At 38.9% G+C, this 27,496-nt stretch overlaps 1 protein-coding gene across 1 annotated transcript; it reads right to left on the bottom strand.

Annotated features, from left to right (window-relative positions):
* Positions 1-149: 149 nt before the first annotated feature.
* ly75 (lymphocyte antigen 75) lies at positions 150-27,496 on the bottom strand. The gene is made up of 35 exons (XM_047362612.1): positions 27,222-27,496; positions 22,601-22,972; positions 20,161-20,334; positions 19,889-20,047; positions 18,729-18,848; positions 17,832-17,972; positions 17,306-17,509; positions 16,310-16,470; positions 16,071-16,178; positions 15,692-15,780; positions 14,314-14,483; positions 13,928-14,127; positions 13,559-13,701; positions 12,604-12,682; positions 12,405-12,476; positions 11,930-12,050; positions 11,772-11,807; positions 11,474-11,643; positions 10,432-10,499; positions 10,245-10,321; positions 9,588-9,724; positions 9,202-9,307; positions 8,636-8,796; positions 8,357-8,486; positions 7,788-8,008; positions 7,501-7,663; positions 6,870-7,034; positions 6,662-6,781; positions 5,073-5,258; positions 4,756-4,979; positions 4,473-4,674; positions 4,152-4,313; positions 3,817-3,933; positions 2,230-2,412; positions 150-2,098 (listed from the first exon to the last, which is right to left on the bottom strand). Exons 1-35 carry the CDS (start codon positions 27,322-27,324, stop codon positions 1,923-1,925), a joined length of 5,220 nt encoding a protein of 1,739 aa, XP_047218568.1. The 5' UTR covers positions 27,325-27,496; the 3' UTR covers positions 150-1,922.

Raw genomic sequence — 27,496 nt, 5'->3', positions numbered from 1 at the left:
AGAGTTTTATAAAGCATATTGCCAGCAGACGAAAAGGGCTGCCAAAGGCAAGCCGTTTTAATGCCATCTAGTCAGTTCCATCTAATATATTAAAGAGATCAACAAGAAATAACTTCCCCCGAAAACAAAAGTAAAAAAGGACAATCTGGTCAAAATTCAAAAGGAAATTTTATTGATTTATGTATTGGTTACTGTACCTGATTTGTGATATGTTGTCTAAAAACCAAAAGTTTGTGTTTTGATATTATTTGGGTAATGAGCCAAACTGATCAGCAGCTTAATAAGAGCTTTTAAAATTCACATCCCCTCTTTGGTTCATTTCAATAAAAAACAAAAACAAAAGAAAAACACACACACACAAAGCATTTACAGCAAACAGTGCAATCTGAATGTCTGTGGATCATCTCCAAACATCATTGTGCTTTAGCATACAGCAGGAACCGTTCCCCCTCAACATATTAAAGTGCATTCTCGATCAGTAGTTGTGTGCATAGATAAGACAGAGCTGCACAAATTATACAGACGGGTGTCGATTCACTTTAGGCTAAGGCAGTGCTCTTCAGAACAATACATCATCCATATACTGACACAACTACTGCATTAGTAACAATGCATAAAGCGTTTAAGTAGAAGGCACACATTTTCTCCATGTGTCAAAGATTTTAACTAAAGGCTTTAGTTCAACAATACAAATATGAACAAATTGAATTTCTTTTCATTTTAGATCACTTATTTAACCTATAAAAGTAAATCTTAGTCTGAATGGACACAATAAAGTGAAAAGCTCCTTTTTCAAATTGTGTATAAATACATTTTTAAATAAAATCCACAGTTTGCAGCTGTTTATATTCTAACTGGGTATTTGACAGTATTTAGAGGTGAAACTGCTCGTCTAGAAAACACTTGGGGTTAAAAAAACAGTAGTAGTTTAGGATGTCCACAATCTGTGAATGAATCCTTAGATTAGTTTGAGTTAGTCTATATACAAAAAAAAATAAAAATGAAAAAGCAAGTTTGGTTTCTTATAGTTTGAAGTAATGTGTGTCAGTGCATTTCAACCCGTTAGGATGGAATGGGTAGTTGCATATTTCTCCACATCAACTCAAAATTAAGCTTAACGGAGTGACTAATAGTTATCATAGAGGAGCAATAAGTGGAGTTTAAAATAGCTGGGCGTTCTTTTAGAAACTGGCTCAACAAAACCTAAAGCGTCCAAAGGTAACCAAAACTACGGTGATGGGAATTATTTTGCTTTCATTTGTGCTTTCCTGTTTAGGGTCTGTGCACGCATATTTAACGCTTCTTCTTCTCACAGGACATTAATCAAAGAATAAAGGTTGCAGTAATGGAAAGTGAGTGGAAATGCCACCATAGTAAAAGAACTGAGGAATACTGCAGGTGGGTACGCAAGTAAGTCTGCTGTCACTGTAAACTTGAGACGTTAATTATTTCACTCTATCTCACAGTCTGCAAATCACTTCATTGATTAAATTAAAACGTAGATTTTTAATAAATATTATCTAATAAAGCTACTAATGAAATAGATCTAACATGAAGTTTGCGGCTTCTTAGTGGAAGACCCCTAAAAGCATCAGGAAAAATTATTTACTCCTTAGAGAATTTTATCTAAAACGTCAAGCCCATAATAACCTGCTCAGGTAATGAGTTCATAGCTGGGTTCAACTAGAAACCCTTCTGATAGCAGAACCCTCTGGCTTTCAGCTGCCCATGGCTGGATTCAGCTTTCCAAACAATATTTACAGATCTAAACAGAACTATAGGGGTTCTTATGGCAAGAGCGAGAAAAATAAATAATAATAATAAAACAAAAACAAGGAAGGCTGCATCCACTTTTGTTGAGTAGTAGAATGTACAAAATGCAGGCACATGAGTTGTTCCTGAGGCTGATTGCTAAAAAGAGTTCATTCATGGCCTGTCATTATACTGGTGGTGTCTAAATCATCCTGGGTCCTCTGATAGCGGACTGTCGAGGAGAAGTAGGATTGTTTCTTCTTGTAGATGACAAAGCCAGCGGCTAAGAGTATAGTGAGGAGGACTATGATGAACAATCCCAGTGCCACAGGAGAGCCTGCAGACTCTGATGACCAAAACAAGAATAAAAGAATCCGTTTTAAGAGTTTTTTTATTTTTATTTCTACACCAAACTTACAATGAAAGTTTCTGGTTCCACTGAGCTAACAGACACTTCTCAAGCGCTGGGATACTCACTTGCTTCAGTTTTACAGACAACACGGCTTCTGGTAGAGTCACAGCTGACCAGTTTCCAGCCTTCGTTATTTCCTGCCATCATGACAACACAATCTGGCTTTGACTGCCTCCCTGATGTCCAGGTCCCAGACTTCAGGTTTGTGTAAGATAGAGTCGAGCCATCCTGCCAGGACACAGGTTTACCTGGGAGGGTGTAGAAGATACGAGGTCAACCTTAATGTAGAAATCACAAATTGTGCATTACAAGTGCATAGCTAACTTAGATCCACTGTGGATTTACTTACATGTCCACATAAACACTAAGGTTTTCTACTTTCTTTTTAAGGGGTCTTAATCAATAGTTTTTAATTTTTTTAAGAACGTCTTTCATAGGTGTTGTTGGGACATTGGGTTCGGTTTTACTCAACGAAAAGCTTTGAAAGACCTTTAAAGATTACAAGGTCTAGCCTCGGAAGTGAAAATAAAATAAACTTCTTGCACAGTGCTGCAGGCTGCATGTCACAGTACGGAGAAGACCATACCAAACGTGAAGTACAGGGAGCTGTTTTGCTACTGGAATGACTAGACTTGACAGGAAAGAACCATATGTAGAAATACTGAAGCTACATCTCAAGGCCAGGAAGTCAAAACTTGGGCACAAATGGGGGCTTCCAGATGGACATTGGCTTCAAACACACCTTTAAGCTATTTGCAAAGTTGTCTAAGAGCAACCAAGTCCATGTTTTGTAGTGGCCATCACAAAACCCTAATTCCAGTCCCAATGAAAGGTTCTGGGAAGAGATGAAAAAAAGGCAGGCTAGAAACAACAGTTCTATCAGGAGGAATGGACCAAAATGCTGGCGAACTATCGTTAGGAGGTTGCAGGAAGAGACCCAAAACGTCAAGTCAAAATAACGATATTTTTGCTATACAAGGTCAAAATCAGTATAAAATGACTTTAAATGTAAATTTATCTTAGGGTGTATTCTCAATTGCCACTTTTGGTCCGCTTTAAACAGACCAGAGTTTGTTTCCCCTCTTAGTCCGGAGCTTTCGTGCAGGTGTGAATACACTCAAGCGAACCCTGGTCCGGACCAAATAAGCGGACCAAAGGACTTTCCTGGTGTGAATAAACTTGTAATGAAATTAATTTCATTGTGAATAGGCACCATAAAAATGAACATAACTGAACTGAACCTACTCTGTTTGACAGCAGGACTTTGCAGATATGTCCTCATTTTACAGCAGTGGCAAATATTTAGTGGAGTTCAGATCCGTTTGGGTCTGAACCGTTTAGTGAGGGATTTTTATTAGTGATAAGCAACAAAAACGGCATTTATGCTGAGCATCCGGAAAATGAGAAAAATGAGAACTATCCCATACTTTTCTTGAAATCTGGTGTTTAATTTGAAGGTTTTTAGTACTTTTTTTCTGCATTTTTTAATTCTCCCCTTAAGAAGCCCACTTTTCTTTAGATGTAAACAGAGCTAGAATCATTCAGAACTGAAAACTGGGTAAAAAGCATTTTGTACTTGTACACACCTGTCCTACATAATTTAATATTGCTAGGATATTTTCACTACCTTTAATCTAAAAATCTGTGTTTACCTTGAGAATCGAATTTCATGTCGAGCCACACTCGGCTGGTGATGAGAGGGTCATCGGTGAGTTGCTTGCTCAAAAAGTCATTCTCCTGTTTCGTTTTGATTGTCAGTAGGTGAGCATCTGTCGGCAGAGAAAAAAAATGGTTGCTGGACTTCAGTTTGCTCAGATGCAAATCAAGTAAGACTGAAATACATCAAGATTTAAATTGTCTGATTCCTTTAATACAGCGTTTTCTGGAAAAAACCTAAAACAAAGACCATTCTATCAAAACCAGAAGCATATGAGTATTTAGAGATAAATCTATTTGTTGAGTCTGGGGTTAATAACATGCAGCTCACCCAACTCCTGACAGATTGCCTTGGCCTGCTCCATGCTGTAAACACTGTAGTTATAGAAGCTCCCATTGAATAAATAACAGTGATTCTGATGCTGAACCCATTGCGACGTCCCGGCACTCTGAGGACAGCGATTGGTCTCTGAGGCAGTTTGTAGCTTGGCTCCTGTTTTACAGCAATAACAGAAACAAAATGAGTTGTCACTCCAACACAAAACAATGATCACAGGAAGATGTGCCACTTTTACACATTTGTAAATTTCTTTTCCCTATGACAGAGGAGAAATAGACTGGGTTTCCACAGAAACACAGGCTGTTGTCTCACTTTGGGAAGACGTTGTGGTGTTGGTGGTGTAGCAGATGGCGCCATCTTGTAGGGTACCACAGCTGGTTCTCACCCAGTCTCCGCCAGGTTTTATGAGAACGCAGTTGGGCTCATTTGAGCTGGAGTCTGTCAGCGATTCTGTGATTTTGAAAATGTTTTCAAATGTAGTCCCATCAGACCACTCGTACGCTGAGCCACTGACCTGTCCAAAGAAATCAGAAGAGGCTTGCGTTAAGTGGCAGAAACTCAGGTTATTTTGAACTATTCTCCATAAAATTCTTACATCCTGGTTCGACAGGCCAATCCAGAGCGGGAAGCCATCTGTTTTGGCAATGAGCTTCAAGTGGTCGTTCTGGTTTTTGTCGTGAACACTTGCCAAGTGACCGCCACGCTGACTACACTCTTCCAGCGCCTGATACCAAGTTAACTGTTTGGTGACAACCTCATAAGATACGGTGTCGTAGGCTTTCAGGTTCTTGGTTGAGATCATGTACTCCTTTTTGGACTCTTTCAAACACAGAGAATCAAAACAAATCATTAAATACGATCAGCAATATGACAGCATGTTCTAAATGTTGATGTTAGGAGTGACATACTGACCATAATCCAACTTGCAGACAACAATTGACTTTTGCCTGAAACTCTCATACAAGCTTTTGTCTTCAAGGGAAATCCAGGTGCCGTCAGAGGTGAGACCAGCCATAAAGACACCATTTAAATCGCGTCGGCCTTTTGCCCAGTTGGAAAATTGGACATACGTACCGTCGTACCACATGGTCTGGTTATCTGGAGCAAAATTACATTTCTCTTACTCCACACATAAGGACAAATGGCGCTGTAAGAAAGTATTTGCCCCCTTACAGATTTCTTTTGTTTTTTCTTTCTTGTCACACTTAGATTTCATCAGTCTTTTACATCACTGTGGAATAATTTTGACCCAATCTCCTTGGTAGAATTTATTTATATTCAGTCGTTTCGGGAGTTTAAAGCATGAAAAGCCTTTTTAAGGTAGTTGGACAGCATCTTAATTTAGATTTAAGTCCAGACTTCGACCAGTCTGATGTTTTGGAGTCTTGACTAGACTTGCTGTTGAGCTTTGGATCATTCTCCTGCTGTGTTGGTCAGACATTCTCCTTAAGGATTTGTGCTAGAGAGAAGAATTCATGGTTGCACCATGTTTGACTGTTCTTTTATGGAAAGCTGAGTATTTCTCAAGATGTAACAGGGCGCACGTCAATCAAAAGTTCCACTATCATCTCATTAGTTCACAGAATATTTTTGGATGATGTTTTTTAGATAAATGTGTGACGGACCCTTAAGGTTTTTTGGTCATTAGTGATTTTCAACTTTGAACTCTTTCATGGACACCATGTCTGGCCAGTCTCTTTCTTATTGTTAAATCTTGAACAATGACCTTAACTGAAGCAAGTGAGGCCTGCTAAGCTTTACATGTTGTTTTTTGCTTTTTTGTGACCTCCTGGATGAGTCGTTCATGCTCTCTTGGAGCCATTTTGCTAGCCAGGCCACTCCTGCAAAGGTTCACCACTTTTCCATGTTTTCTCCATTTGTGTATAATGACTCTCAATGTGCTCTGCTGGAGTCCCACAGGCTTTGTAACCCTTGCCAGACTGAAACATCTCTATATCTTTGTTTTTTTGCTTATTTCATGGCTTTTTTAAAAATCTTATGAACCTGTACAGCACCTTTGGTCATGTTAGGTGTGTAAAGCACTCTATAAATAAAGTTTGATTGATTTTTAATCTGTTCTTGAGTTTTGTTTTCATAATATAATGTGCTGAGATTTAAACTCTTTCAGCCTACTTCATACTGTTAGACATGTTCCATTTAAATGATTTCCTGATCCTACAGGTCTGGCCATAATCGGGCCTTGGTTTGGGTAATGAAACTGAACAAAGTCTTCCAAAAATGTGGTTAGCTAATTAATAAATTTACTTTACTTTTTCACATACAGCCAGGTTGGTTTGGACAGCTTTTTACCCTCAATAAATGATATCATCATTTGAAAACTGCTTTTTGTATTTACAGAGGTTTTCTTTATTTAATATTAAACTTTGTTGGATGATCTGAAACATTTAAACGTGACAAAACAGCAAAGACAGAGGAAACCGTTTTAAGGGGGGCGAATACTTTTCCGGGACACTGTAAACCCACACAAATAAAATACCTACCTTTGTTTATAAACATTCCCAGCCAAACAAACTGGACCAAGCTTTCATAGGGTTTGAGCTGGTTTGCAATGAATTCGTTTTCCTGCTCATTCCTGATGGTTAGGATGGAAGCATTTACATCTGAAATGCAGATGAAGAAAAACACCGTTACAGAAGGGTTCCCATCTAAAAATCACAAACACGACAACAAGTGAGGTCCAACTCTTACGTTGGTTTTGGCAGGTTTCCTCAACCTTTCCCTTGTTAAAAGAATCCCATCTGGTTTGGCTGAGTTGAAATGTGTAACAGTTTTTCCTCCAGGGAACCCAGTTTGGTCCATTAATGCTATGAGGGCACATTGCAGTAGCGTGCTCCGGCGAGGGAATGACCTCATCTAGGATGAATAAGTGTACATTTATATTTAAAGAGTTCAATAGTAAATTTATATGAGCAAAGAGGTCTTTATGGAAATGTTTTTAGAGCAGATGGAACCTAGAAATCATGTGGCTATTCAGCTTGTGTTTATACTGAGTTCAAGCTATATTCAGGCAGACTATTTACTAATTAGGTATAGACAATTAATTGCGCTAGATTTTATTTAGAGGTCTCGGACTAAAGGGGGTAGAAAACAAATTCAGATTTTTTTAAAGACTATGCCACTTTTCTGTTGACCTTGATCATTCTTTGTTTTGACACGGGTCAAATATAGTGAATACATTAAGTTTTTACAATTTCTCCAACAGTGCAGCATTTCAGTTCTTTTATCCCTTTGATTATGCCTGGAACCACTGTATCCCACAAACAAGCAAAATATTACATCGATGGTGTTTCTGTTGTCTGCACTTCAGTGCTGTACTCACCGTGTGGTTGGTAGCAGATGGCACCTCCAAGCTCCTCCTCACATTCTGTGGCTTTCCAGAAGCCATCTGTGTCCAGGTACACACAGTCTCCGCTGGTGGGATCCGGAGACCATCGACTGAACACAGTGTGACTGTGGTCGTTCCACCGGTAGTGCAGCCCATCCTGAACACAAAGAAAAAGTATCAGAAAAATAAGTACAATCTATGCACCGCTAAATAAAAAGAGCTGTAGGTGTGGTGAAATTAAGTAGATGTGGGTTTTTTTTCACCGGGGGGGGTGAACTTACATCTTCGCTAAAAAGGCCGATCCACATGGGGGTTCCAGCGCGTCTCACGCTCACACTGAGGTGGGACTGTATGATGGCATCGTGAACGCCCGCCAGATACATATTTTTTGTCCTGCAGTAATTCAAAGCTTCAGACCAGGTAAGATTTTTGACGACCAATTGGAAGGTGTAGTTTTTGACCTGGAAAGGCTTTTCAGAGATAAGCGGCTTCTCATCTGTATCTGTAATAAAGGAATGTTAAAAACAAACATCCCATCATCCCATCTGTCCTTTTTCTGGGATATGATAACAAAATAATATGCAAACTTACTTTTTAAGAATGTTTTACATCTTTTGCAGGTTTAAAATAGTGCAAACAGTTTAGAAAATAAAAGATGAGAGAGGAGCAACATTTTCATATCAGTTTTGGTGAATGAGGCAGTTAAAACTGTGGCCTACATGCACAAATGAAAAACAGATCATTTGCTGGCTTCATTGTTTTTCTCTGCCAGGTTTATACAATTTGACATATATATTCCTCTCCAACTTCAACCTGACTTCTCACTTCATTGGAAACAAGAAAACCTTACCTGCATAGTGTTGGCAAATGCCCAGACTTTGACTCTGTGAGCAAGGAGAGTAGTCCCAGGTTCCCAGCATGTCAGAGCTGGGATTATTGATTAGGAAAGCACAAATGACTGAGCTCTCAGGATCAAATCTCTAATGAAAAACAAAACCAACCAGAATGGAAAATGTGACTCTTTGGAAATAAAAATAAAGAGAGGAGAACATAAATGTTGCACAAATCCTAACACCAACACTAAAATCACAATTTCTCAATTGGTATCAAAGAGACATGTGGCGCTTACATTGACTCGCACAGCCTTGTGCATGCCCAGAAGCAGAGGATTTAAATTGAAGTAGGTAACTCGACTCTGATCAACCCATTCTGAGTTGCTCTGCTTGATTTTCAGACCAATCCATATTCTTTCCATGTGTTTCACCCTTGGCAGGAGAGTGTTGATGAAGTCTAGAATGCACATAAAATAAATTATGTAGGCTGGAAACAAACCTAATTATTGACCTCCTTGTTTGGCACATTGGTTTGACTTCGACTGCATCATTTTGCTGTTTGTTTTTTATGCAAAGGTCTAACACTACCTGATGGGAATATTATAGCTATAATAGTTTCTCATAGTGGAAATCCCGTATGGCAGTCACCATAGAAAAAACATTAAAGATATAAAAAAGTGACTTGTTAGGTTAATAAATAGTATTGTAATTGTGATGAAGTGTATATTTAACTGTAAAGTACTAGGGTTAAGGTTAGGCTCGTGCAGTAATTATTATGAAGAGTAAGTCTAGACTAAAATTTAACAATAGTGGAAAACGTAAATGCAACGAAAGTAAAAGGCATATTTAACAAAGTCCTTACCTTGTTCCACCTGATTTGATATAGTGACCAGGGTTCCCCTCACAGAAAGGCATTCTTCATTGGCATGTTTGAATGTTACAGAGCTCATGTTCATCAAGGTGTAGCACTGGGAAAACAACACAACATAACATTTAAGCTCAGAGCTGATCTGTGATCCTCCAGCATTGACCCGAATTATGTGCTGTGTGAAACTGTCTTTTAAAACCCTAAAACCTCCTGAGTAATTTAGGTAGCTATAGATGAAAGCAGTACGCAGAGTATTTCTTCTGGATCAGCGCAGGAACCTAGGATAACTTTTATCTGTGTGCATCATCATCTCATCTCATTTTCATCTCTCCCCAATTTGTGTAACTAAAAAAGGTTTAAATGAAAATGAGATGTCAAACCTTTTTCCCGAAAGAGAATGAGCTGCTTCCACAGGGAAATCCTGCAGGATGGGGTTTCACAGGGTCTTTATCCACCAATGAGACATTGAGCTTTTCACACACAAACGGACTTTTCTGCTGACAACTTTGATCATGGTCTGTGTGGTAAAATGAGGGAAAATAAGAGTGTTCATGAATAAAAATAAAAAGTTATTTGAAAAGGCTAACAATATAATCAGGAGGCTACATTTACTACCGTCAAGCTAATTTTGGACAAACCTTTATAGCAAATATGCTGCCATTTATTCCCACTGTATTAAATACTAAGTTTCAATGTAAAATACACAACAACAATCTTGGCTGTCCCTGCTGCCAGAATTGACAGTGTACAATATGTATCAATACTTTTTTTCCTTTAAATGTGAATGTCTATAGAAATATAATTACTAGCAATTCAAATGACTGTGAAGAGACCAGCAATTTCAGCAATAACTTAAATTTTACTATCCCATATGGTAAAGCCAAGGTTTTATTTTCTTGTTGTTGTTGAAGGTTGATGCAAAAATCATATCATTTCCCACTTCCTTTCTCCTCACATTTTTAGAATAGTTTTATTAGTAAATTTTTATATAGTTGTTTTCCCCCTCAGTGGAACAGTAAACGCATTTTTTTAATTACCTGGAAAAGAACGTTTAGGACTGATGAAAGTGCATCGGCCCAAAAAATATGACTGGTAAAAGTACGTCTGGGTGAACCTGGAACACACATTAGTTCACTCAGTGCTGGCATCACTGTTAGATTTTTCAGTACAGCTATATTTAGTAAAACATAAACATTAGAGGCGTGTACGACTGTTTTCACTTACATATGGGGGAACGGGTGCCAGGGGCGGGTCATGTTGATCCACCAGTTTTGATCCACTGACTCTGACAACTGTTAGTTACCAAACAACATAATAGTGATTATTCTCAGTTTATGTACATCATAATATAATTCTAGATGAATTATTAAAACAGGACATAGGATGTGATACATATCATTGATCCGATTGAGGTTTCTTTAGATAAACTTTTCAGTACGCGGGTTAACTTTATTTGACACTTTCATGTCTCCAACTAAATCGCATTGTATTTGTATGGGTGGTGCTGTTTAACTGCTTCCATCACCTGTCGGGCAATGAGGATTTTCTAAACAGCTAGAAATTCCCCGCAGGAATGAAAACAATGATAAAGGGGGTAAAAGCAAAATAAAAACATGTTTAGCCTTTTTTTCAAATTTAAATTTTTTCTTTTTGTTTGCAACTATCTTCGTATTTTACCTTTATGAACCATGGTTGCAGTACTTTAATACTTCTTAATTAACCCACAGACTGAACCCTGGTGGTTACTATTATGGCTAGGCAAACTCAGGTGTTTACTACACTAAGTATTTCAAGTCAACATTTTAAACCATGCACTGTAAAGTCTGAACATTGCATCTTTTATGCAACGTACATTTGAGGTGAAGTTTTAAAGACGATCATAAACATACGGCTAGTTGCTGTTTTCATGGCCCTCGCCTGTTAAAAAGTCTTCCTGAAGACCTGAGAGAAGTAAAGAATGTTGATTGACTGTAACTGAAAACTTTTTCATCTGATTTTTAGTTGGATTTAAGTCTATGATTGAATTTTAGTCAATTTTAGATGGTAATTTGCTGGTAATTATTTATTATAACACTTTTTTGGTTTAAAATTGTTTTTTACTTACTACGTTAATGTTGGTTCCATGTTTATTACTTTTACACTGATGATTCAACGGAAAAGTATGTGTATTAAATTTGTTTGTTTTTTTTACTATCAAAGGATCAACATATGTTAAAATATATTTTATTACTTAAATCACAGACAAAAGAAGTCTGGTGTGACTTACAGCCTTTAGTTGTTCCTGGATCTTCGCAACTGCATCAATGCTTGTTGGGGCAGCCAGTTTGCTGCCATTTGCATTGCAGTACAGAGCTGCTTCATCAAAGCTTAGTTTGGGCTGTTTTACAAACCAGAACTCAGCCCCATCCATGAAGACAGAGGTGTCATGGTGGCCATCTGGAAAACACAACAACAACAAAGTATCCAAGGGTCATCTACAGATGAAAATGAGAAAATAATGAATCAAAGAAATTCTTGACCTATGCCATGAAGTTAGAGATTTTATTAAACAGCGTGGTAATTACCAGGCTTGTACCACTCAGGTTTCTTTGGTGAAACTCCTGTTAAAGTAAAGACAAACACTGATTTAGAAGCATAATTGAACAGTGTTCTCCCTCTTGGTTAGCAGACTTCTTGAAAGTCAAGAGAAACTTGTGAGCCTATGTTTAATGCCCACACTCACCGCGGGGAATCTGGCAGACCAACTCCAACCGCGCGTCACAGTGGAACGGCGTGGCGAAGAATGGTGTGAGGTTAATTTCATGTAAGAGCAGCAGCAGGTGTGTGAAAGTCCTCTTCATTGACTATTGGGGACACATTCAGCAAGTAGATTATTCAATTTAGATGGATAAATAGGTTATAGGACTGATAAATAAACAAACTGCAGCACATTTACCTTTAATAGTCAAGTAAAACTTAACTCAGAGCTAAAATCCATTTGTTTACATTTAACGTAAGGAAAAGCTGAGGAGTGGCAGACGATAATAAAGAAAAATAATGTGAAGCTACTGCATTTGATTGGGGGCTTTTTTTTTTTTGCAATACTGAATTTCATCTGAAACAGATAAGGTACCACAAGATTTGGTACCTTAAGAAAAATCTAAATTACTCACAAGAATGGAGAACATAAAACCTTAAGCTGCACATATCCGGCTAACCTTGAAAGCAGTGCAGTCTCTGTTATACACGTCGTCCTCATGGAACTCGTGGTGTAAAACATCTAAGGACACCTGTTGCAAAATCACAGATTAAACACTCAAAATAAATACACTCTTCCAACAACAGGATTACATAAAGCTGGCATAATTAAAAGCATGAAGCCCGGCATATTTATTAGTTTTTAATATAGGCACTTACAGGTCGGCCATCACTCCACTGCCAGGATGGATCGGCCGGATTTCTCCTATTCAGGCCTACCCAGAAGTACCGATCATCACTGCAACGAGACAAAGACGTCACCTCCATTCACAGCAATTACTGACCTTGTGACCAAAGACAAAGAAATTAAGAAAATCCTCTTGAGCTGGAAGGATTTTGGAAGGAATGTTTTTTCTCAGACATGAAATGTGAGAAATGTGAGGCAAGTATGAGTTTATTTTAATCTTCAAGCTGTAATAAACATTTAAGCAAATTACCAGAACCACTGTTGATGTACATAAAAGTTAATTAGGTTACAGTTGCATCATGTTTCAGATCAAAACTCATTGTAAGGGTTTGTTGCCTGGTGTGGTCTTCTGCTGCTGTAGCCCACATGTTCCAAGGTTCTAGGTGTAGTGCATTCAAAGATGGTATTCTGGTGTCTTTTTACTATCTCGAACCACTCTGACTATTCTCCTCTGATCTCGGCCTTTTTTGTCCAATTAACTTTCACTCGGTGGATGGTTTCTCGTTTTTGTATAATTTTCTGTAAACCCAAAGAACAGACCGAATGGCTGAGTGTAAAAATCAGAGCATATCAACAGTGTTTTGACACACTGAGAGCAGTCAGTCTGGCAACAGCAACCATGCCACATTCAAGGTCGTTTAATTCTTCTTTCTTCATCATTCTGATGTTAAGGTTGAACTTTAGCATATCATCTTTACTACATGTAGATGTATAGATACATTGAGTTTCTGCCATGTGATTGGCTGATTTGTATTTGTGTTAACAAGCAACTGACAGGAGTACCCAGTAAAGTGCCTGGTGAGAGTATTTCCATGCCAGCCGACCTTTTTTTACTGAACCACAGCTGACTGCGCTAGAAGGCAAAGACCCCCCAACCTCCCAGTATTACTCTCTTGTGCTACCTCTGTGTTATAGAAGAAGATGTACCTGATTGAGTGTCTCAGAATACCGTGCAGGGCTGTCATCTCTTTTAGGTTTGTGAAACTGGGCAGGTTGGCTCCCAAAGCCTGACAGAACCTCCTGGCTTCCTCCCAGGAGCGTTTCCTGCCGAGCCGCTCCTCATGAAACACCTGACAGGAAGAAAAATCAGCTCACAGAAGCTAAGGTGAAAAAGACATTTTAGAATAAAGGGGTATGTGACTGAGATTAACTTAAGATGGTTCATAACGAAGTGTTAAATCAGTGGTTGAACTATTATTTAGTGAACAATTGTCCATCCTTGAATTTGTTAAAACAGGCTGCATTACCAAAAAGGTGTTAAAAGAAGCAGGCACAGCATTCATGAGCTAAACATACCTTGTAGCAATATTTACTGTCTGCTGCAGACATCCATCCATCAGTACAGGTTGCATTAGGATTTGGTTCTGGTTCTGGTGGGGGAGGCGGCCTGAGATCTGTTCTACAGATAGTGCCGGCTTTGAAAAGGGTACAGTTCTTCACCTCCCATTTGCCCAGAGGTTTTGCTGTCGAAATCACAGCACACCCTCTGTCCCGATCTAACATACAGAAATACAGATGAAAAAAAAATAAGGAGATCACTGGTAAAATGTATATGAACAAAAAACCAGCATTTCTGAACAACAAAACTAAAAAAGAAAAAAAAAACTGCATATTCTGACAGTAAACAAGAGTCTAAATTGACGCAAGCTGAGTGGAGCAATAGGCTTGTCTTATTTACCAACCTGGTTCTAACCAGCCCCAGTTTGTATATGTGACCACGCCCGGGGAGTCATTTTGGCTCAACCACTGGTACTCTCCTGTGTTCTTGATGTCCTGCAGGCCTATCCAGAAATATTGAGGGTCTTTGCTGATGTGTTCTGCAAGCAGACGGTTGATGAAGGCCTGCTCAAACCTATAAAAGCACCGGTAAATTTCAGTGACTTGCTCCTGCCACAATACAATAAGACAGGGTAATTTTGAGCTTAACATGCAAATGTAACAAAGAGATTTTAAAATGTTGTGCAGTTGGATGGTAAAAAGTAAGTCCTCTTTCAGTTCTAAGGTTTTGCACAAAGGGTCATGTAAAAAGTCACGTAGTTCTTCTCAGGTCATAAAACAATTTGTTAAAGACAAACTTCAGGAACATTGACATAGCATTTCACACTCTGTTATGTAACCAACTAAAGCTACCCAAACTAAATCTTTGTAACGGCAAGATTTTAGCAGTTTGCTGACATGAAGTTCTGTAAATTTTGTTTTCAAGCACTGATTGTGCAGAATATTATATATTTTTACCACTCGAATATTTCTAAACAGCCACATTTGTCATTTTTGTAAGAAAGGGAATAGGGTAGGAGTCCTCCTGCAGCCAGATGGCCTGCTGTCCACAGCAACAAGTGTGGGAGAGGCTACTCCATACAGGTGCAGAAAATTTCTATGACTCTAAATCTTTCTCTGGCATCCCATTACAAGAACATTAAACTATAAGAATGGCATGACAGAACATTGTATCAGTTGTAACAATGTGACCAAAAACCTTGGTACAAATAGAGACTAATTACCAAAACGACTGCAAGTACTCTCAGGAGAGGATCTCCCAGCCAGCCCACAGCAGTTTTTGGTTGCTGTCCTCAAATAAATGTCCAACAAAAACCCAAGAGCCACGTCTCAGACCCCAAAAGCCACTTTTGTATGGTAAAATGGTAAAGTTCTTAAGAGTACATTTAGAAAACAGAAGTTCTCAACAAGCAAAGTGGTCTTGTGGCTTGAATTTGTAAAATTGTAGCTGAGAAAAAAATAACAGTTCTGGAAGAATGTCCTTTGGACAGATGAGACCATTGGGACAGATTTGTCCATAATGTACAAGTAAAAGTAAACAACAGATCAGCAAAAAACCCTTATACAAACTGTGAAGTATGATTCTTTTCCAGGTACAGAATCTGGTCCGTCATTAAGTTTTCCATAAACCTTTCCTGTGCAGTGTAGTTAGCATTCTTGGTAAGGTCTGACATAAAAACAGACTTTAAGGAGTTCATAATAACATAACTGCCGATCAATGCCTTATGAAGAAGCACCAGATTGTATTTGCGTGGAGTTTCACTGATGTTAACCAGGCCCTACCTGTTTCTTATAGTGACGTTACAGTGGTCTTTGAAGGGTACTTGTTCGGTCTTCACTAGAAAGCAGGAGTTGCCATGCCTCCTCCAACCCTGGATAATTAAAAACAGCAAGACTTAGGTTACAGTAAAATTACATGCAAACAAAGACCGAGACCTGTACCTAGTCCCAAGCAATATCTATGTAATGAAAACCTTCCCATGAGTGTTTTTTTTTAATATTATGTAAATACTAATGTGAGTGGTGGTTATATCCTTAAATTTTTTTATTATTTGCTGGCCAGAATATGAAGGTGGCATATGACATATAAATAAACTAAGTACAAGTCTTGTGCAAAATTCTGCAACTGTATTTTAACTTGAGTCACAAAGACAATACTTACATCTTCATAGCGACATCCAGCTTGTGTTGCAGAATCATTGAAGTGTCCTTTCGTCTGACACATGAAAGGCAGCTTGTTTGAGCAGTCCCCGACCCGCCAACCAAGAGACTGGAAGATTCAGACATGCCTTTTTTAGCATTTATTAAAAAACAACAAACACCATGTTGGCAGTACATTCTTTTTGGTATTTAACACAAACAGTGAAGAAAAAAAGGGTTACTTTCCAAAACCACACAAACCTCTTCAGAGTAGAAGACACATTTGGGATCCTGAGCAAACTGGATAGGTTGGTTTTGGTCCCAGTAGGTGAAGTTGACGGGCTCCTGGTCAGTCCACATGAAGATGGTGGATTTTAACCCATGACCCATGAGACCAATCCAAACACCAGTGAAGTTCCCATCTGCATGAAACCATGAAACTTAGGAAGAACTCCAGGAAACACTTTAAATCAGATTAAAACTGAAAATACTAAAACACACTGAATTATGCAATTGTAGTGTGAAAATTCTGGCCACTGCAAAAACATATGAAATTGATTTATAGAGCAGAATTAAAATCAACCAAAGCAAATTTTTATGACACATTTCAAGTGGATTCCTTGGTGACTGTGTAAAACCTCCCTTGGCAAGTTCCACATGCTGTAAAAATATCTTTTGTTGAATCTAATCATCTCTTTTGGGATTTTCCTCTTTTTCCGTCACTACTTGTGACCTACGTTTCCTACTCAATGCCTGGGCTGGCCAGCAGTGCTGCTTGTTTAGTGACTGCTATTGATGAAGTCAAAGATGGTCATTTTTTGTGTGTGTGTGTTTTAAGAAAGTTTAATAAGCATGTTTGGATTGGTTTGGGATTAATATCTGCTAATTTGCTACCTGAAACTATTCTTTTATAATAGTAAAATGTTGACTATATGCAACACGAGCCCACTTTTTTTTTTTTGTCTAAACATGCTGTGACAAACAGTTCAGTTTTAACAGATATGTTTAATGCCTTGTTAGAAGTAAACCAATGATTTAATTCATCTTTGAGAAGGTAGGAGGTTTGTAGACTTTTGTAGAGTCCAGTACCTACAGATCAAATTTTGGGACTCAAACAAAAAATCTTTAAGCTTATGCTATAGATGATCTTTTGTGCTCCTCCCTGAACGTTTCAAAGCAAAGGATACTTTGACAAGAGTATCCAACCATTTACAAGACACTGAATTACTTTGGGAAAACTGAACATCAGGGGATTACCTGGCAGGAAATATGTGCTGATCATCTCAATGCTGTCAATGGAGTGGAAACTGGCTAGATGTGCGCCTCCTTCTGTGCTGTTACAGTACTCTCGAGCATCTGGAAAGCTTCTCTGTTCGTTGATGTCATTTATTAACTTGTAACACCAGCCATTCCAAGGCACCCAGTCCGTTGCACACTCTGTTTCTTTATTTACAAAAAGGTCTGTAGAGAGAAAGCAGGCCAGACAGGAAAGTAAGAGATGACATCACAAAATATTAGAGTTAAGGAGTTTAAGTAGCTGAACGCACTCTATACAAAGGTACATTTTAGCAATATTTGTTAGCAAAAACATTAAAAACTAGCTGTGTACATATAAATCTTCATGGGGAAGTGAAGCATGGGCTAAGGAAACCAGCATAAACTATAGCATGGCTCCACATCACCAGATTTTTTTAATTACAAGCAAAACATTTTTCCTGGTGCAGTTACAATTTCAGTCATAAGAAAAGCAGGTGCTATGAAGGGCATGCTTCCTTTAACCCACCTGTGGCTGTTGTGTCAGAGGCGTTCACCCTCTTCTTGCAGACGTACGGCAGCCGTTTGTTGCATGATTCTGACTCATAGTTCTTCCCAGAATTCAAGACGCCGCAGTCTGACTCAATAAGGATGGAGGTGTATGGCATTCCTGTCAATAGTAATAATCATTAAAAAAGCAATAAAAATATACATGCTAATGCCCAAAACATGAATAAAAATTATATACCAACTGTGGGGAAATAGACCAGAATCAAATAGCAACATGTACAGTTGAATCCAGATATTTACACACACTGCATTAGGAGGGAGATTCAAATTTTTTTCCCACTGTTTGACATTAAATTAGACTACACTTTTATACAGTGTATCCATTTATCTGGTTTAAATTGTATTTTTCTTTACAGCAATGTAAAACAAGGCACATTTGCTACAGTAATGCTCCAGTACCGGTACTGCTGGTCGCAATCCTGATACATTATTAATTATTTTAACCATTAGGAGTCAACAACAAGAAAAATGACACATCCTTGACATTCCTCCTTTAAAGAGAGAAAAATACAATTGCTGGCAGTCTTGTCAAAGCCACCCATTCAGCGCTATTAATTTGTTATTCAGCAACACTGACAACCCCATTGGCACACTGTGTCCAATAACAAGGCCCACATTGCTTCTTTGCAACACTACCCATATTGTTTCACTGACTGACACTAATGTTTGTAGCAGAACATTGCACAGCAGACCACAACAAGATGGAGGTCTCTGTGTGCAAAGAGTTACAGCCTCTCTGAAATAAAGTGTAAATGTATGCTGCTAAACCTGTTCTTCTGATCTGATTAGCTTTTAAACTCTACACACTTTTACACCAAAACAATTTACATGTAGATGAGTATATATTTGTCCTTACCTTCTTCCCACTGCAAGAAATTTAGAGGGGAGCCGTCTGACCACTGCCATCCCTGAGAAATGTCTAACTGGTGAAGGCCAATCCACATCCTGTCTGGCATTTGGTTAAGACCTTCCAACACTGCACAGTTCAAAGTCACAGCAGTCAGGAGAAGCAAATGTAGAGCAAAAAGCATCATCTCTAAGAAATCTAAATACTTTGATTTGACTCCATCAGAACATGTGCAACATTGAACATTAAAATACCACAACCTCTTTCAAATGGACACACATAATTATCAAGGTCATTCTGACAAGATTAATACAAAAATGTAGAAAACTTTGAGAGATTTAAAAAAAAAAAGTTTGTGTGAGGAGCAAACAACAACAACAAAAAGAAATCAGGCCTTGTGTTACCAGTGGAGCATTATATAACAATCCTGAGTATGATGTTCATGTGAAGTTGATCATCGGGATAAGGAATGTTTTTTTTTTTCATAATTTGATAAGTGTCATGTGTTTCATAACAAACAGCAGTTTCCTAAGATGTTGCCAAAAGGAGAAAAACCAGAAGACATGCAGCCTCTAATTATGACAAAATAAAAAAGATGAAGGAGGCTTCAGCTTTTTAAATATTTCAAACTTAAACCTCAAGAAAGCATCTGGAGCAGAGGCACCTTTTTTTCTTCTTTTTCACAGGTGTGTGGTTCACTTTGAAATCTTTCAGCAGCGACAAAACTCGCTTCAGCTGTTTTTCAGTTGATGGTTTTGTAACGCAGTTGTGAAAATCTCTCAGTGACCACAGCATAAAAAACGAGGTAGGAAGAATAAAAGGATGAGGTAGATGAAAAGGTTTCTGTCTCAAGAGCAACTTACGCAGCAACTTAAATTGTGCCTCAAACAAAATTAAAGCATAATGAAATCACACTGAATATGTAAAGAACTGGACTCTTTTCTTAGCAAGATGAAGACTATTAGGTACTCAGTGGAACAAGTCAAAAGATCTGAGTCATTATATCCTGCTTTATCGTTTTTCTACTATCCCAAAGACAATAACTTTGAGAACCCACTGATTACATCTTCATCAAGTGATCTTTGCTTATTATTTCTATTTTAGAAAGATGAGAAGGGGAGCATGAAAGGAGGCAGGTGGTGGTACTTTTTCAAAAGAGTCAGTCTTACAGGCTGGGGAGTTGAGATCGAAGTCCGACACACTGAGAAGATCGGCTCCCTGACTGCGACATGAATGCAAAGCTTCGTGCCAGGTCACCGTGGCGCTGGAAACAAACTCGTAGCAGGGTCCTTCAGCTGGCCCGGAGAACAGAGTCTGGCAACCCTCCTCTGTAAAGTTGCGGACACAAAGTCGTTTAAAGTGCAGAAACATATTTTAGGCCAGTCATATCTGGACTGTTTCTAAGAAAGAAAAAGAATCTGATCATCTCATGGACACATACCAGGTATTAGACAGTGCCCCCACTTTTGCTCATGGTCATAGTCTGAGGATGTGGCACACCAGGACACTCTGGGGAGCTGTGCATCAGGAATACATCCATGATGCCAGCTGTTCTTGTACTTGAAGGGGAACTCGCATGGAGCTCCTGCAGAGTTCCCTCTGGTGGTGTGAACAACTGCAAAGACAGAAGAAAAAACAAAGTCCCAGATGGATTATAGGCTCCTGCTAATTGTGGCTTGTAGACTATATCACAACAGTGGATTGAAATAAAATCTTGCTGTATAAGTTGAAAGAAAAAAATGCACTTTTTGTGTCAGGATAAACAGCACAGGTTTCCACACAGACCTTTACAGCCTAATACAGAGGCTGAGATTTCTGTGCAAAATTAGAACCCAAAACAGGCATGGTGGATATAATCAGTTCAGAGAAGACGTAACATGAGAGGTTGCAGCGTGGAGAGCAGCAGGAGGCTGCAAGGAAATACAATCTGCTAGAGCAGTGATTTCCAACCTGGGGGACCCTGGAGACCTGTGGGTGGGCTGGTGGTGGTGGGGTTTGGTTCATTGGCTGGAATTTAATGCCAGAAACACCCAATATTTTTGCACAAAATAAAAATGATGAAACCCTAATATAATCAAAATGACCAACTTACCTTCAATTGCGTTGACACGCATGATTGCAAGCGTTTTACAAGTGTACTTATAAATTAGTGCACTGCATCAACTATATTCCACTCATTTTCTTTTAAACTAAAAAAAAACATTTGCTTCTGAAATGAGACCAACAGTCATATGCGGTTTTCTGAACCAAATATTTTAATTAATGTAAAAACGAAAACACCATGCCGAGTTCTCACACATGTGGTCAAGCATGACTGAGAAGATTCAGAGTTATGCAAAAAGCTGACTGTGAAAGCATCTTCATCAAAGCCACTATCAATTTAAAAATCTTCCTAAATATTTGAGCCTCACTGAAAAAAAGGCCACAAGTTTATTTTAGAAGTATTTTTTGAGAATTAAAGACATATTGCTCCTTATTCTACTTCTTGCTTGCAGATTAGCTCCACCAGGGGCTCAGGATGATGAAGCATATTCATGAGTAAGAAGAAAAGGCCTCTCACTTTAAGGGCTTCCTCCTGCAGAGCCATGTTCCCTCTGAATGGCTGTGTCACTCAGAAATATGAGGCACTAGCTCATTATTTAATTGATGTGAGCTATAAACAGAGAAGTCCAAGTTTTACAATGCCCTAACAACTTTCAATAGGATTTAGAAAAGGAAGTAAAACCTGCAGCACAAACATGCAGCTGAAGTGTCCAGACTGCTTTATATAGATCTTTAGGTTTGCACAAAAAGCTATGTATGCACTCGTCAGTCATAACATTTGTAAAAATAAATCAGTGCATTAGAAGGTGTTTCATGTGAACATTTGGCCTCTTCAAGCTGCAAGTGTCACTATACTGAAACATTTCAAAGAGTAAAGGCATTGTTTCTGATCCTATTCATCCTCCGATTACTAAGCTCCAGCTGTTTCCTTTAGGGCGCAGATATTGTCTGCACAGATGCAGCACCAGCACGTAACCAGGAGTATCAGAACCCAAAACATTTCTCAGCATGTTTCACTATATGCCACTGTTGACCCGCTGAATGAAGGTTAATGGTGCATGGCTGCTACTTTTTTTCATGCCTGTAGTATATGTCAGGTGGGGTTAGTTTGGTGGCTAACACCAAATTAAAATTCACCTGAATGTCAGCTTGGAGATTTTTCCCACAGAACATTGTTTCATAACAAAGCACACTTCAGCTATAAGGGGTCATAATATTAAGGCTGATCAGTGTAAATGTCGTCTAGTAGCTATTGATCTAGATGTTATAAGACTTTCTGGTCGGATCACATTACTAAAACGTATCAGATTATTTCTAACTGCATTATAAAACATGCCCTGCTTATTCTTCTGGGTAATTTCAGTTTTATGGCACACCTTCTAGAACCTTTTGTAACCGTCGCAAGAGTCAACCGCTTCCTTGCACAGAGCAAGGGAAGCGGAAGTCCATGTAACACTTTGTATTGCACTTTTGTTTTACATGACTGCACAATCTTAAACGAAAGAAATCCCGACAAATCCTACTCCCATAAGCTGGAGTCTGACACAACATGGATTCACACAAAAAGATCGATACTAATGCAGCCAGTAACAAGTCAGGCTTGGTTTAAAATGTGCCACAACCTGTTTTTCCTCAAAACAACACCTGAAGAGGTTTTTGCAGAGCAACTTCATGTTCACCTCAGGAAGTAAATGCTCTCATAAATCCAATTTGGTGCACACTTTACAAAATGAATTTAACACTTTTTTCCCCTCTACACAGATAACTTCCTGAAGCATTAAGCAGACAGGTGCACCGCAATCTTCTTGTCTTACGCAGAGAAGGGAAGCAGCACTTACTGCGATAAGGTCTCTGGCAGATGTTGTCTTGAGATCCTCCTCTAACCCAAGTGTTGTTAGAGTCCCGATTGACCCCAACTTTGTCTTTGATGACTGTCAGGCCCATCTGATAAACAGTGAACACCAATCCGCCAAGACAGCGCCACGACAAAGGGAAGCTGGAGCCGCAGTCAACCAAGGAAAGCATCTTTGAGGTGACGTTCAGTGCCAAGCATAGAGATGTGGACAAGTGGAAGAGCCGGTCACCCGAACCCCACTTCCAAAGCTGGGAACTGTTGGTGGAGTTGCAGAAGGTCATGCTGAAGTCTCTGGAGAGCCCTATCGCCACGCATTTACCTGTTGTGGAGTGCTGAATGGTGAAAGCATCTTCATCTGTGGATGAGAAAAAAAATGCTTGTTTGGTTATTTAAATATGTTCCCTCCAAAAATGATCTCAGAGATCATAGGTGTGTTTATAGGTACATCTAAAAAAATCTTAATATTGTGTAAGAGCACAATGTTTTTTGCCAGTCATCTCAGAAAGTGAAACTCATATAATATAGAAAATCATTACACATAGAGTGATATATTCCAGTTTCTTGTAATTCTGATGATTATGGCTTACAGGTAATGAAAACCCAAAATTCAGTGTCTCAGAAAATTAGAATACAGTGAAAAGGTTTGTCATCAGTTAATGAACTCAAAGCACCTGCAAAGGTTTCCTGAGCCACTAAAGGGTCTCCCAGTCTGGGTCAGAAGACTACACAATCAGGGAGAAGACTGCTGACTGGACAGATGTCCAGAAGACACTGACACCTTCCACAAGGAGGGTGAGCCACAAAAGATCATTGTTGAAGACGCTGAAAGTTCACAGAGTGCTGTATCCAAGCATATAAACAGAAAACTGAGTGGAAGGAAGAAGTGTGGTAGGAAAAGGTGCAACAGCAACAGGGCGAACCGCAGCCTTGAGCGGATTATCAAGCAAAATCCATTTAAGTATTTGAGGTAGCTTCACATGGAGTGGACTCAGGCTGGAGTCGGTGCGTTAAGAGCTACCACACACAGATAATTATTAGACATGGGCTACAAATGTTGCATTCCTCATGTCAGGCCTCTCCTGAACCAGAGACAACATCAGAAGCGTCTGACGTGGGCTAAAGAGAAAAGGAACTGGACCGTTGCACTCTGGTCCAAAGTCCTGTTTTCAGGTGAAAGTAAATTCTGCATTTCATTTGGAAATCAAGGTCCCAGAGTCTGGAGGAAGAGTGGAGAGGCACGGAATCCACATTGCTTTAAGTCCAGTGTGACGTTTTCACAATCAATGATTGTTTGGGGTGCCATTTCATCTGCTGGTATTGTTCACTGGGTTTTCTGAAGTCCAGAGTCAATCCAGCCATCAACTAGGAAATTTTAGAGCACCTCATGCTTCCCTCTGATGACAAGCTGTATGGAGATGCTGATTTTATTTTTCAGCAGGACTTGGAACCTGCCCACACTGCCAAAGGTATCAAAAGCTGGTTCAATGACCATAATGTGCTTGATTGGCCAGCAAACTCCTCTGACCTGAACTCCACAGAAAATCTATGGGCTGTTGTCAAGAGGAAGACGAGAGACACCAGACCCAACTAGGCAGATGACCTGAAGGCAGCTATAAAAACAAACTGGGCTTCCAATACACCTACACAATGCCACAGGCTGATCGCCTCCATGTCACGGCGCATTGTTCCAGTAATTCATGTAAGAGGAAGCCCGACCAAGAATATAGTGAACAGAAATAAACATACTTTTCAGAAGCCTGACATTTGTACTTTAAACATCCTTGTTTGATTGGTCTAATGTGATATTTTAATTTTCTGAGACACTGAATTCTTTGTTTTTTTTTACCTGAAAGCTATAATCACCAAAATCACAAGAAATAAAAGCTTGAAATTTTTTACTCTATGTGGAATAAATCTCCATAAAATACCCATTTCACGTTCTGAAATGACTAGCAAAGAAAATTGCACTTTTACGCAATATTAACATTTTATGAGATGTACTTTACTCCCCCTGCAGCCTAGGCTTGGTTAGTTAAGTTTAGTTAGTTAATGTATGTGTGCTTCAGTGTTGCCTGCTTTGTCAGTTTAACCTGTTACCAGCTTGACAGATAATTCAGACAAGTAGCAGGAAGTTGAGGGTCTGTTTTCACAACTGAAAAAGCTAGGAACACCAGTGCAACCAGTTAGTCTAGAGCTCTGTTATAGGCTAGCTTTCTATCGCGCTGCAAGTTTACAGCAACAACTACGTTACTATGGTTACAGCAATGGTCTTTAAAATTGTCTCTCATTGGTTTATCTTGGTCTTGGACTTGACAGATTAGGAGGTGCTGACCACAACACTACATAGTAGTAGCTCTTAATAAGTCCATTTTTACTAAGACGTTACCAAAACAGAGAATAAATACAAGATACACAACCCCAGCATCAAAGAGATTACATACGTCCTTTGGGTGAAAATGAAATGCTGCTGTGAAGTTAACCTTATAACTTTAACATGGACATAAAATGACTTGTGAACAATATAACTGACTTATTTTTTACAAGTCAGCTGTGTACAACAATAATCAGCAGATCCAGAATGAGCCATAATGTGATTATCAGAGATGCCATCCTTATAAAAACAGCACGGTCAGTCAGGGAGGTACCTGCATAATCAAGCTCTGTGTAACAGCAAACAAAAAAAGTGATTGCTCTTCAGCCTAAAACATCAAATCAATCTTCAGTCAAATTCAGCTAAAGAACATGAGAGACTAAGGAAATGTGGTAAATGTTGTGAGACAACTCTTTGGTTGATAAAACCAAGACAAGTGTGATCTGCTCAGATTAGTATTTGGTATAAAGTCTGCCCAGATGTCCACTGTGAATGCAAAGAGGAAATTGTGAACCAGGGAGGAGGGATTGCAAAGGTGCTGCTGCAGATCCAAATGTGTTTGAGATAGCACATGCGAATAATGGCAACGAGACCCTCAGGCACCAAAAATGTAGCCTGGTTGGACACTTTCTGCACTGATAAGAGAGCTAAGGCGTACACCAAAATACACAAAGTGTCTGAAAAAAGCCAGAAACACTAAGGCCTGGGTTATTTAAGTGACTCTACACACTGCTGTAAAAATAACTATTATACTATATTTTTAAAACTTGTTTCTATTTGTAATGGGGTTCATTTAATCTAAACAAAAGTAATAAAAAACAAACAAATTAAAAAAGTGCAACAACCTGGTTGCAAATGTGAGCATACAGTTAAACTAATCCTTTGCATAGGCACCATTTAATTTAATTTCAGCATTCAGCCTTCTTCTGCAAGAGTTAGCCAACATCTCACATCTTGACTTGTGGATATTTGCCCTCTTTGCCTTGCAAAGGTTCCCTAGATCTATTAAATTGTGAGGACATCTCTTGTCCACAGCCCTCTTCAGGAGACTCCCACATTTTTAGGGAGTCTAATTTAGGTCTAAAATCTAGCTAAGCCATTCCCAAACTTTAATTTTCTGCTCAATAAGTGTTAATAATGTTGATTTAGATGTATGGTTGGACTTGCTGTGATATTGTAAAAGCTTTTGTTTCAGCTTTTGAGGACATACCTAAAAGCCTTGGAACTGTACATATTTTCATCTATCTTGAGAAAAACTCATCTGAAGAAAAGCAACCCCAGATCATGATGTTCCCACCACTATGTTACACTATGGGTATTGTGTTCTTTTGTTTTTGTGGCAAATGGAATAGTAACCCAAACTGCAAGATTGGTTTCAGTAAGTAAAGTAAGTAACATTTATTTATATAGCACTTCTCACAGAGGAGACTTATAAAGCACTTAAAATACATGTATACATACAATATAAACATAAAACAATAGTAGCAAAAATCTATTTGTGCACTTCTCCTGACTGATACATCTGTATTTTGACATCATTTGGAGCCTTTGTAACCTCTGCATAACATGATTCCAAATGAGCAAATATAAGGAAAACAGACACTGGAACTTTATTGCTAATCAGAGTTACTGGAATTAAGTTGTATCCAATAAGACTGAACGTTGAAACAAAATCTATAGGTGGTTTTCAGTTCAACTGAACAGTTAATAATTCATATAAATGGCGGGGATGGTTTTGAAATAATTCATCATTTTGAAACCTTTAAGCTTTGAAAGCCAGTGTAAATCATCTCACTGGGTTCTGATAGATCAGCTATGGGGTAAAACTAGAACACAAAAGATTGCTCTGGAAATTTGTTCAGAGTTTGTGGGATCCCCCATCTTGAGGAGGAAGAAGTTGATGATTCATAAGTAAACAGAAAAACGAAGAGACATTAAGACGTCAACATGAAAGTGAAAGGTAAAGCGAGGTTACCATTGCACTCAAAGCAAAAACTAGATCACATTTTCCATTAATATATACTGTTTATTAGACTTAATGCAGGATGGGAAGCCTGTAGTCCAAACAGATCAACACAATTTGGTTAGTATTTGCCTATATTGCTGTAGTCATGCGGGTTGGTGCTGATTGCTGGCCTCGTTTTCATGTCGCTCCCTTTCTAAAAGTTATTATTCAACTGAGCCGATTGTGAAACGACCTGATCGGAGTTTGTAGGTGGCGCAGATTACTTACCAAAGCTTTGGACGCTGTCCGATAAACAAGATCCCCGGTGGACAGATGTCTCCAGCATCGTCAACAAACAAAGGAAAAGTGTCGCTGCGGAGAATTTCAGCATTTTTATGACAGTCTGTGGTTTTTAAGGCTTCATAAAGAATCTGTTCTGTTTTAATGTTGTTTTTCATCCAGTAAATCCGGGACGATCGATAGACGAACTCCTAAACAGAAAGTGAACTGATGCCGCCCAGTACTCCCAGCTGTCAGTGGTGCGACTTGCCTGCGCCTCGAAG

This window comes from Girardinichthys multiradiatus, chromosome 4 (assembly GCF_021462225.1).
Source record: "Girardinichthys multiradiatus isolate DD_20200921_A chromosome 4, DD_fGirMul_XY1, whole genome shotgun sequence".
In the NCBI taxonomy this organism is placed as follows: Eukaryota; Metazoa; Chordata; class Actinopteri; order Cyprinodontiformes; family Goodeidae; genus Girardinichthys; species Girardinichthys multiradiatus.
This window is presented reverse-complemented; position numbering and strand designations above follow the sequence as displayed.